The sequence below is a fragment of the Pleurodeles waltl genome, chromosome 10 (assembly GCF_031143425.1).
Source record: "Pleurodeles waltl isolate 20211129_DDA chromosome 10, aPleWal1.hap1.20221129, whole genome shotgun sequence".
In the NCBI taxonomy this organism is placed as follows: Eukaryota; Metazoa; Chordata; class Amphibia; order Caudata; family Salamandridae; genus Pleurodeles; species Pleurodeles waltl.
Genome location: NC_090449.1, coordinates 302,613,110 through 302,625,363, shown reverse-complemented (window position 1 = coordinate 302,625,363; position 12,254 = coordinate 302,613,110). Strand labels below are relative to the sequence as shown.

The 12,254-nt window shown below is 43.7% G+C and overlaps 1 protein-coding gene across 1 annotated transcript in view; it reads right to left on the bottom strand.

Moving 5' to 3' along the window:
- TRAP1 (TNF receptor associated protein 1) overlaps positions 1-11,894 on the bottom strand; it is a 209,134-nt gene extending 197,240 nt beyond the window's left edge. The window contains exons 1-3 of the mRNA XM_069210470.1: positions 11,740-11,894; positions 840-1,010; positions 419-501 (exon numbers count right to left, since the gene is read on the bottom strand). Of these exons, the coding sequence (XP_069066571.1) occupies positions 419-501; positions 840-1,010; positions 11,740-11,842 (357 nt within the window). The 5' untranslated portion in view covers positions 11,843-11,894. The remainder of the gene's footprint in view (positions 1-418; positions 502-839; positions 1,011-11,739) is intronic.
- Between the last annotated feature and the right edge of the window lie 360 nt (positions 11,895-12,254).

Genomic DNA, 12,254 nt, shown 5'->3' with positions numbered 1-12,254 from the left:
TGTGCATGCTATTCCTTACTTTGAAATAGCACATACAGAGCCAACTTCCTACAGCATTCATGTAAGAGTGTACATTTATTGTGTCAATAAAAGTGGAAATATATCAGTTTCAGCTTAATTTTTTCACAAACCACAAAATAAATGTGGATAAATACAGATGTAAATATAAAAAATAATAATATCATAACACTGGGAGCCCTAAATATTATGCTTGTGAATCTCTACCCCCCTACATGGCTGTTTGATTCTGCCTGCCACCCCAAAATTAATTTTTACAATAATTAGAAAGCGCATCTTTACATATGCCTGAATACTAACATAGCAGGAGTGGGATATGGGAAAAGGAGTACACCTTTCATTACATCAGCTCTAGAGTCTTAGGAAAAGAGGTGTCATGTACAAGACAAAGATGATGTACCTCTTTTTCTGAGTATAATGAACGCGCCACTATGTCCAGAAGTTTCCTTGTCTCTGCTTGGAACTCATGCTTAGAAGAAGAACCTAGCAAAAAAAAAAAAAATCAAAGGTTACATTCCTCTTCTGCATAGATTTGACCTTCTGAGAGAAAAAAAAAGTGTGGCTCAGCTGACCAACATGCCCATATGACTTATTTCATAGTTCCACGCCTGCTTTACATTAAGAGTCCTCACAAGACAAAACAAAATTCTACCCAGCTCTTAGCATTTATTACCTGCACTGCATTTGAGCTGTGTGAGAACCCTAGCATGAATAACCTGGTCTATACTATTGCTTTATTCAACAAGTGAAAGTGTTTGTTTATGCATTTAGGATAAGAGGCCAACTTGCAAAATGGCTGTGTTACTACCATGGCATCTTACCTTGCACAGATTCAGAGTCATTGATAAGTGTGTGCAGGGGTTCCTCCTCTTTGCTCTCGGCAGTCTGAGTGCTGTAACTCTGTTGTAACTGTATTCCTAGAGGAGCAATGCCGCCATTTCTGATGCCAAAAATACGAAGTCCCAGTGCTTGAGGATGATGTTTTAATCCACCTATAAAAATGAAAAAGTAAATGGAAAAATAAAAATGAAAAATGACTTTTAAAGACATATTTTAGAGTAGCTGATATAGCTTTTGATCAGCAATAAGATAATGAAGCAGCATGTAAGAGTAATTTTCATAATAAGACTTTCCTCTTGTTTTCAAAGAGATGATCATTAACTTCTACCCAATATCTACCAACTTATATTCTGGGAAGGACTCGCCATGCATATAGGCTGCTAATTCATGTCATTCAATGTGCACCACCCGATTTAGTATTACAGTATTACGGCCACATCTACAAAATACTATGCAGCCTGATGGGCAAAAACACTGCTGAAATTCACTGTAGTAGATAGAAGTTTATGAATGAGATGGCAGAATTTATACTGCGAGTGAGGTGCATTTCGGCAGTTCACTACTCACTACAGAATTTAAATGGTCCAGATTATTCCAGCAGGATACAAAAAACGAATTTCTCCTGAATAGCTCGACAGTTCTGGGATTTATAGCTGAAACATCAGGTGTCAGTTTAAGCAGATCACATTCCATGGAAGTGCAATGTACTGGCAGATCACTTATCAGAGCAAGTCAGGGATTACAGCCATTGAACCTTCACCCTCTGGAGTAAAATTAGTTTCAGAATTTTACTATAAACCTATGTGATTGATCTCTCTGCAGACAGGCTGAATTCTGACCTTGAGGTCTTCTTCAGTGAAGGGAAGACTGAGGCTGAGTCAACCAATGATTTAAGTGGAAGTCAGCAGTGTACCTTTCTCTCCTTTACAATGATTAAGAAGACAGTTTCTAATGTCACTCAATAGAACTATAGTGGTGCCTGAGGCATAGATTTGTCAGCATCAGAGGCACAGATTTGTCAGAATCAGACGAAGTTTCTACTGTTACCACTAATAATTGAATGATTTGGCTTCTGGGTCCTCTGAGCCCGTTGTTCGGCTTGGAAACACTAGTATGTTCGTTGGAAGATTGGAATCAGTTACCCAGATGGTCTACTTTCGAGCAGGTTGAAACTCCTGATTATCTTACATTTGTGCAAATAACTTAGCAATGTTAATGGTTCTGATGTTGCTTTTTAGAATGTGTCACTCATGATGATTTCAAGTGAAGGAATTAGATTACAGTACATGATGAGGCATCCCTATTTCGTTTTTTATTCATATTTTGCAAATAAGGCACAACTGATGAAAATGGAGCCATCAGGGTATCTGCCTGACACTGAACAGAGAATAATGAAACAAAACTGCAGCAAAGTAATGTCTCATCTCCCCCAGAAGCACTAAGGGCAGGAGGTTGTCCAGTGTGGGTATCACTCCTCCATCGAGGAGGAGGGCGGGGTTTGGGTATGTGTGGGGAGAGCAAAGAGGGGACAAGTGGGAAAGATAGGGAAGTACCACACAGCACACATATGCCCACTTAAATACACCTATTAAGACTGTCTGTTAAGCAATAGGTCCTGGGCGGTGCGGTAGGGGATTTGCACCCACAGGTCTCCACCACAGTTCTCAATCCCTCAGCCTGCCGACCCATGCCCATACATCCCAGTCAGTCACCCATCTAATTGATGCAGACCGTTGGCCAACTCCAGAGGGTGTCAGGATGCATTGGGGTCAGCAGGAGACAATGGAGATCCAGATGTCGTGAGGCCTGTCAGCCTCAGGAAGCTGAGAGTCCGGAGTGGAATCGTCAGCCACCTCTCCACCATTGGTACGCAAAAGGTCTACCATTTCACTCCAGATCTCTAGGTCTCTTTCCACATTCTAATCTGTGCGGACTCAGTCGACATTCCTCAGCCACTGCCCACTCCAGTAAGTCAGCCAGCCCTTTTTTCTAGCTAACAGCAGAGGCAGCTGGGCAAACTTATATCTCATCTTGCTACCCTTTTTTGGGAGTGGAACCAGTCCCAGTGAGCAATGTCGTATTGTTAGATCAACCTTTATATCCGTCAAACTCTGCAATTCCCACACTTGTTCCTCCCAAAACTCCAATTCTCCATCATGCCCACGTGATTTGTGCAAAGTCAGCAGGGAAGGCTCTGCATCACGTGCACCCGGCAGAACGTGTGGTGTACAGCCTATGTAGTCACTGCTGTGTCAAGTACACACAGGGCAAGTAATAAAATAGTTCCAATTTAAACCTGGAGTTCATGTCCACTTCTTGCACCACCGCCCGGCTGCACCTCCACTCTCTGTCCGCGAGGAGGGCCATCCAGGTACCGGTCCCATCCATCCTCTGCGGACATTTAAATCTATCTGCATATCACTTTTCAGGACTGCGTAAAGACTGGGGATGATAGCCTTGGTAGAGCCGGGGTCTAACAGCACCATCAGAATTTTTTATTCACTAGGTTTGGATGGGAAGGACATCCACAGCTCCCTGGTTGTGCGGGATATACTTGAGTATTGCAAAAATTGCCCAGCTCCGAAGGATAGAGTAGATGCCCGATTCCAACAGAACCCTAGCTGCCTCTCTCTCTCCCAGCGCTGTAGCTCCAAGTCCAGGGTGCCATCTTGAAGGACCACCACCTTTGTCTCAGAGGTAGACTGTTGTCTTCGTCTTCTTTTCCTCTTCGATGTGGGTACTGTTCTCCAACCCCTTCGAGGACACCTCTTGATGTTGATACTGGGATTTGGTCTCCACCTAGAACCTCCAATCAGTCACAGGGGTCCTCCGGTGTCATAAAAAAAAAGTGTTAGTGATCATCGTGCAGCACTTTCAAGTAAAGCAACATGTAGGTGAGGCCCATTGCTTTCGGTTTTTATTTTGACACCACTAAAGGACTGTCTTTGTATTTGGACCACTCTGTTGTAGTCCGGAAAGATACATATAGTGTGATTCCCAAAGGAGGGATCCCCTTTTCGATGCACCTCCTGTAAAATAGAGTCCTGGTCCCTGTAATTTAGGATTGTTGCAATTACTGTCCTTGGAAGGGCACCCAGGCGTGGCGGGGGGTTTTAACAACCTGTGTGCCCTCTCCATCACAAAGAGTTGTGACAGCTTCGGAGTCAGTATGGCCATTTTGATCCAGTTCTCCAGAAATGTCTCTGAGGCACCTCCCTCACCCCCTCAGGGAACCCCCACAAAACAAAGTTTGCATCTGCGAGACTGACCCTCTGCTTCTTTTGCGCATGCCTCCAGCATTTGTTATCGAGACTCAAGAGAGGTTACCTTGGCACTCAGCGCAGTTAGTTCCTTCTGCATCTTGGACACCTGCTGTTCATTTTCGACCGATCTATCTGCCTAGTGTAGGTCCATTTGCAGCAGGTTAACATCCAGTGCCATGGCCTCAATCGTCGCCTGTACCACCGTGCTGGATGCCTTGCTGGCTGCTAGGATCTGGCCCCGATGGTTCATGAGGTCTCGTGACTTTTCACTGCCACCAGTCTGCGGGCCTTTGGACGTTCCCAGGGCTTGTTGTGCACCTCTGGGTGCTCGGTCCTTGCCCATGGAGTTCAGCTGGTCAGAGCAAGTATATGACCACAGAGAGCAAGTTGCCAGATATAGTTATCCTCAGGTTCGGACGTTGGGCTCTCTCCATTACTGCCAACCAGTAAGTCCCACTCCTAGGCCATTCTCTGGGTGGCAGTGGGGATACTGCCTCCACAGTGCCCTGGCAATCCACAATCCTCACTGTCTCTCAGTGCACGGTCCCGCCTGCAATCGTCGCCAGGTTGTGGGACACTAGGCAAACCTCCTCTCGCAGGGTTACAAAAAGGCGGGGTGTTGAATAATCCTCCACCTGCAGCTATCCAGGGCCACACTCCCACAGGCCTCTGTCTCTGCGCAGCTTGGCAAGAAACCAAGCCTTCCAATAATACCCACATGCGTAAAGCACCAGACACTCCAAAACTGCAGTCGGTGCCCCTAATTACAGCAGTCTCACCTGGGGTGGGGAGACCACGATGACAATGTCACTATGCTGTGCCCCCTTTGCAATCTCAGTCATACAGTTCGCTCTCTCCCCAGGCCACCTACACTTAATTCACTGGTGGGGGTGTAGCCCTGTAACTTCCAGTAAGCCCAACATGGGTTAAGCCACCTGCAATGTGAATCATGAGGGGGCCTAGGCGCTTCTGTGTGGGTCGTCCCATGCCCCCATACATGAACTCTCAGAACATCTCCTGGACGGGCCTACCGATTCACAAGTGCTTGCTGTGATCAAGTTGTGAAGCGGATGCTTTATAAAGGTTCAACTCAGCCCTGGTGGTGGGGGCCAGTTCCGGATTCCAGCAGCGCTCCCCTCAGCGTTTTTAGTCACAGTCTGAATTGGTGGTGGGGCCCAAGCATTCACTGGGGTCCAACTTCGTGCACTCCTAGGCAACCCCCAGCCATCACACAAGGCAGGGCTGCCGGTCTCCTTCTGTAGGCCAATGGTTCGCCACTGCGTGGCCAATAACCCGGGCTCCAAGGTCTCCCAAGGGTGTGGGGTGGGAGGGAGGCATGAACTTCACTCCCAATGGTGCATCGCTGTTAGGCTGCTGCTCAGCAGTCATCCCCAGTCGGGGCCTTCACCACACGCAGCCTCGAAGCACAGCCGAGCGGTCCAGTGCATCGTCACCTGCCTCTCTTCATTCTCGGTGGCCCGGGAGGAGACAAGCTCAATTTACGGTAGTGTGTCGTCTCTCAGACGATTCTTGGCTGTGGAGGCTGCTGCCCTCAGCCAGAGGTCCCATTCCTCGTTCAGGCCGCTCTGGCCTCCGCTGTGCTAGAGACGCACCTCTCATTTGGTGGGCAACAGCGGGGCAGTCAACATGCGGGGCAAGCCACAGAGGCGACACCTGTGTGTACCTCTCACCAGGGCAGGGGGGCAGGGGACAGGGTCTGGGGTCTGCAGGGCCCCTGGGGTGGCAGGATTCTGCAGGATGACGCAGTCGGGCAGGGAGCTCTCCCCTAGTGCTGCCCGTGAGCCATCTTGTCGGCCATGCACCCCTTGATGTGACATCTCTCTACTGTATTTTTCCAGTACGGCCTTCAGAGTCTTTCTTAGTATTGCAGGGGTCATAAACACTTTATTTTTATACTTGCTCAGAATTCCTACATTCAGATCACGAGGACTGGATAATTTATTAGCTTCACTAATGCCTAACAACCTCCTCCTGTGATACATTGCATGAAGGACCTTAAGAAGATGGCCTGTGCATCGGCGCTCATTTTGGTGCTAACACTGTAAAAGGACTTTCAGGAGTTTTGTAGTGCCTGGCAGAGACAGGACGGCATAGTGATGTTTCAAGGGCAAAATGGCCCATGCCTCCACCTTTAGCAGCTTTTATCATAACTCTGCTCCATTAACACCACATTGGCATGAAAATCTTTAGGCTTTGAACTTGTGCGTCATTCAACACTCAATGCACTACATGTGGAAAAGCTGATTTTGTAAGGTGACTTTGATGGAAAGCCTCAAATCGAGAAAACAAAACAGCGACAAATGATAATCACAATCCGTTTTTCTTTCCAGAAATTGATTTTGCCACCCAAATTCTCGTTTTTTATTATAAAGAAAATGTTATTTCTAGAAGAGGAGCTTAATAGTGATGTTATTAAAGGTCAACAGAAAAGGGTTTACGTTTTACAAGGCAGTGCAATTTAGTTAAGCAGAAAAAGACTGGAGATTTGGGAATACTGGTTCCTACAATCACATGACAAGTAGTGGTGTAATGGAAATGTAGTTGAGTAAACAAATGCTTTAGGGTAGTGGTTCCTAACCTGTAGTCCAGGGACGCCTGGGGGGTCCGCGAAGTCTCCTCAGGGGATCTGCGACTGCTTCAAAAATTGTATAATCTTAACAGATCAGGTCCCCATCTTTGAATAATGACTCAGTGTAGGGTCACCGCAATTCAATAATGATTCAGTAGGGGTCCAGGATTGATAAAGTGGGGGTCCACAGAAGTCAAAAGGCTGGGAACCACTGCTTTAGGGTTTTGTTGCTATTTAGTTTACATTACTTAACTGATCACCATTCTCTATTCTGTCATTCATAAAAATGCAAGTTTCCATCAACTACCTTCCATAAGATCTGTATATTAACTTTACAATTGTTTTTGTCATTAGCTTGGAAAGGATGCTCACAGAAGAGTTCAGACTCTCTCCGCAAAATTGTGTTCTCCTTGCTGACCTTTCTTATCTTGCATGCAGCTCTCAATAGGATGACCTGCAAAACCTTTTACATAAACGTTGGCTGGTACTGGAATGTCTTTTGCTTCCACAGATACGTTTAAAACATTGCTTAGCAATCAGCAGAGTCAAAATCCCCTCTCTCTTCCACCTTCTTTTTAGGACTTAAATGTTACACTTCTTAGATCCCTCAGGGACACGAACATCCTTCATACGGTCAATACTATGTACTACTTATAAGCTACTGGGCACTACGAATAATTATCCAATATATTCAGAGACTATGCAAGCAGAGAGAACAGTTGAAAGCACATTTTGTGCTCAAGTAAAGGGACCTTTGTTTTTAATATAAGGCCTATGGTGGATTATTTCGAATTCTCTAAAACAGTTCTATACAGAATGTCTGAGTTTGGTCAGGTAAGCAATGTGTTAATGATGTCGAGACTCTCCATATACCAGCTAGGACTCCAGCAAACCTCTCAACTGCCATGGTTCATGGGTCATTGCTAAATGACCAGCTCTCTGCCCCAATCTTTCCTCCTTCCAGTTTGGTCCTATTAAGTAAACACTCCTTGTCCATTATTTGATATTTGAGTTTTCAAGTTGAAGTTATCTATCTGGAAATGTCATGATTTATTACTCACCTGCATTTGGACTGTTTCAACTTTATAAATATCCCCCCCATTTATTTAGAAAGCTGGGTCTAGAGGCCTTATGCTCTGCAAGTGCTACCAAAGAGGGCAAATAATTGTGGTAACATTTATAGATGCCCCTCTGTTGCTGCTGAGACTGTCTAAAGATATTAATGAGAAATTGATTGAGTTTACTTGATATACATATTGCATAAGTCTACATGTTAATTTAGACCTCAGTGATTATATTGCAGAACTAATTTAAAAAAACAGCCAGCAAAAAGGTTACTACAAAAGATTGTTCCTGTTTTTTCTTGTTCTATCTCATAACAACAACTGCAGAAATTATCAGGAGGTGGAACAACGGATGGCACTCCTCCAAATAACATAGGCAACGTTACCAGGAGCTAAAGGCTATCAGAATGAAGATATGGGAATAACTAATAGTAAAAATCTATTCAGAGGTTATTCCTCAAAAGTAACAGCATCTCTCAACAATCAGTGACGGCTGCTGGTAATACAAATACCATTGTAACTGCTTGCCTTATTTACCAGCTCTTTCCAAGTACGAGACCTCTAATATTCATGGAAAGAAACAAAAGACCTCACAATCAGTGCAGCGTTAGCCAGTAAGACTTCTTTTCGGGTGTTATCATCTCCACTTGGAATTTGCTGACCCCAGATATTATAACTGTACCCATGCTTTTAACGCTCAGGAAACATCTAAAAACCCACCTCTTCCATCACTATCTTGTATAATACTTATCCTACTGCTTCCATATTTTACTGCACACAACCAAGTGTACGCCTAGTTCCCAGGTGAAGCTTCATTGTAATCTTAATGGTGCTCCTGTCTACAGCAAGTTTCATTCCAAGTTTAACCTGGTACAATCTAATCTAATTTCATTTAAGGCTCCAAGGGTTCAGGGGAAAGCACACTAATACTATCTGAGTATGCAATATAAAACTGTTAAATACACAAATAATATTAATAGAAATAATTTCAGCAGTATACCAAATGTGTAAGTCACAACACTAAGGCTATTCAACAGATGTTTTTTACACAGCCAATAATTTGTTTCTTTTGCAAAGTACACTCTCAAAATCATCACTTGCTGAAAGGTGTTACATTTGTTTAGAATATGTTAATCGCCCATAGTATAAAAAGCTCTTTGATTAATACAATATTATTATATGAATAAGTAAGTCGGTTAATAAGGTGCCATGCCTTTGTTTACACATAACATGCTGGTAGACCAAACAGTAACCTACACATTTTCCAAATTCAGCATCACTTGCACCTTGCTGAGCTTTAAAGTTTGTCTATAATATAACCACTCACTAGACTACCACACTCTTGCCTCCTATGACACTGTCTTCAACCTGAAGCATCATAGTTACTGTACTCCCCCTTAAGAAAGTGTCACACTGATGCAGTAAAATACATTCTTGTGATGCAGCACCGATGCCTTGCTACTGGGAACAGCAACAATCTTGGTAACATATGCATCACTCTATAACTGTAACTTCACCCTCCATAACCTGCTAATCTCCCTGTAATGACCTCACTTTTGTGAGCAAAGCCTTAGCTATAGATTTCAGTTCATCACTGTGACCACGCTATAGTTAATTCAAAATGGAAAGAGAACCAGTGGAATTTACAAAACCACTGTTTGAACAGACACAAAATCAACATTGTTTTCTCTTCAAATGTCTGCTGCATCAGGACTATATGCAACACCTAATAACTGAGCAGTACAGTTTCCTGGGGTTTCATTTACAGGAAGGATTCCAACTGGTTGTCTTTATTCATAAACTATTTTAATGCAACAAAAATTTAACTGACTACATCACAGTAATTCCTGTAGGGACATCAGCACTGACCAGAACCCGGAGTAAATGCACTGAATGATTTTCTTAACAGTGCAAGACTAATCTCAATAACAACCCCACCCCAAAAAAATGCCTGGGTTCCGGAGCAACGCGAATATCGGCATAAAGCGCTACATCACTTCATCAGGGGTAATAATTGTAATATATAACCCATACTATTACTAATAATATAACACCCAGCTGTCAGACAGTCCATTGTAGCTACCTAATAAGTTCATTTTATGCGTGACACTTTTACCCACACATAAGACAAAACCACAATGGATCATGTCTGTCACCCAGTATTGTATCAGACAACAGCAAATAAACCATCCATCACCAACTGAAAAGGCATGGAATAACGCAAGAGATATGTCATGGTCCATTGGCCCAGGTAAAATTTTAATCTAGTTCACCGCTGCAAGTCCCAACAAGCAGCATCATACGACCAATACTTGATATCTCAAAATGACAATTTGATATGGGTGATATGTAAAAAAGTCCATCGCCACCATTTCTCCCTTTAATCTATGCCTGCTCAGGACCATAAACGTTTATCAAAATATCTCAAAATGGACAACCCAGTGCAGTAACCACTTAAGTGGATTATAAACAAAATAAATACTATAAAGAGAACTGCAGAGCTGCTCAAAGCTGTGAGATAACTGAAAACCATAAACAGAGCACCTGTCTCTCAGCCTTCTTTCAAGTGCAGTGTCTCACAACATGACAACAGCACCTCGGTGGTCATCAAGCATGATATGGAAACATTTTCCACTCAGGATGAAAAAACGAAGACAATACACTTTTAACCATACATCCTACACAGTGTAGCGTGCTATTCATGTACGCAAGCACTTCAGCATCCCACATAGGGGTAGTATGAGCTGTGTAAATGTTGCAATAGAATACACATGACAGATTGTACACCCAGTACAATGGCAAAGACTTATTATATGCTCCTGTGAGCAAAGCTTTAGCTATAGATTTCCATATCATATTGTGACAACTCCATGCTTGGCTCAAAATGGAAAGCGAGCCAGTGGGACTTTACAAAACCACTACACTATCTTCAAGTGACACAAACTGAACATTGTTTTCTCTCCCAATGTCTGTTGCAGCAGACCAACCTGCAACAATCAATAACTGAACAGCGATTTGTTTCGCGGGTGTTTCATTTACAGGAAGGATTATACTTAGCTTATCATTCTTTCTAAACTATTTGATGCAGAAAATATAGCTGCCTGTATAATTGTAATTTCTGAAAACTTCAATGCTCGTCACCCATCCTATTTATCTCCATGGTCCTCTGTTGACGTGCAATGAGAATATCTGCCTTAGTGATAATAAACCCCATTTATTACTCTAGAAAGATTTGTGTGAAACCTCTACAGCCGTTACAATAATCCTTTTGGCAGTGTAGTATTTAGAGAGAATCGTTTGCACTCTAACCAGCAAGTGTTTATCTAGCGTGAAGAATACGTCCAAACACGCTTAGGAGGCAGCGCAGGGAAGCTACTGTTCTAACACTCTCTCCTCCATTTTGTGGTCTGGACATTAACACCCCAGATAATTGCTCTTACTTTCTCGCTTAGTCAACACTGTCTCTCTCGCTCTCTGGTCTGTCACATTTCCACTGGAGAAAAAGCTATGTTCTTGAACAATCACTCCACTCTGATTCATGATATTGAACATCCTATTATAACGCTGCCACTTGTCCAACTACAACACAGCCTTTTCCGTAGTTGTCACTCTCATCTGGTGGGATACACTGCCGTTTTTAAAAAAGCTACATAGACGTCAACAGAATCCCCTTCACCTACATCAGTGCTCTAAAATAGTTTATTCTTCATTCACTTTAACAGGATCACCCTCTTAAACGTGTGACTTCACTCTGATTCACATGCCAACAGGTTGATAGTTTGTCTTAACTGGGCCCTGCAGTTCTAGATAAATCCACCCTCTACTACCCTGTTATGGTGAGCCCATTTCCTCTGTTAAACTCTAGATCTCTGCGGGTAGTTACTCAGATAAACATCGGTTGCTCGATAGGCTGTTCTCCCTGTCATGCCGCTGAGGGTCCACTCCAGAGCCTCCTCTTCCTCACCTGACTTTTCTCCTCTATATCCTGACAGAAGCCTGTGACTAGCCGGTCGAAGCCATCGGGCACCCCGAAGAACCACCAGAGTTCGCAGCATCCCAGCCATCATTGCCAGACGAAATGAGAACGTGACCTCTCAGGACCGCTGCAACATGCGAGAGTCGCACAGTTCATGCAGCGCACAAAACTGACGTCAGGCGAACTAGAATGGAACCCGTAGCGGCCATGTTGGGAGAGGAAATCGTTTCGTACTAGCTAATCTGAAATGCAGGATGAAATATGTACTTTACACCAAGATCGGTATAATTCGCAGTTACTCCAGAACTGATTTATGTGCCCTGTAGGTACCAAGTTTTCAGATTGCATATGTTTGATATTGCTATGGTTCAGTTGGCATATGAGTGACGTTCACCTGTCAAATGTTTGACGACTAAGTGAGGCTTCCTGTGAATAAATTATATCAGTATCCGAGTGAATCTGTTACTGTATCCAGACATCTCATACAGCAATTAACATGTGTC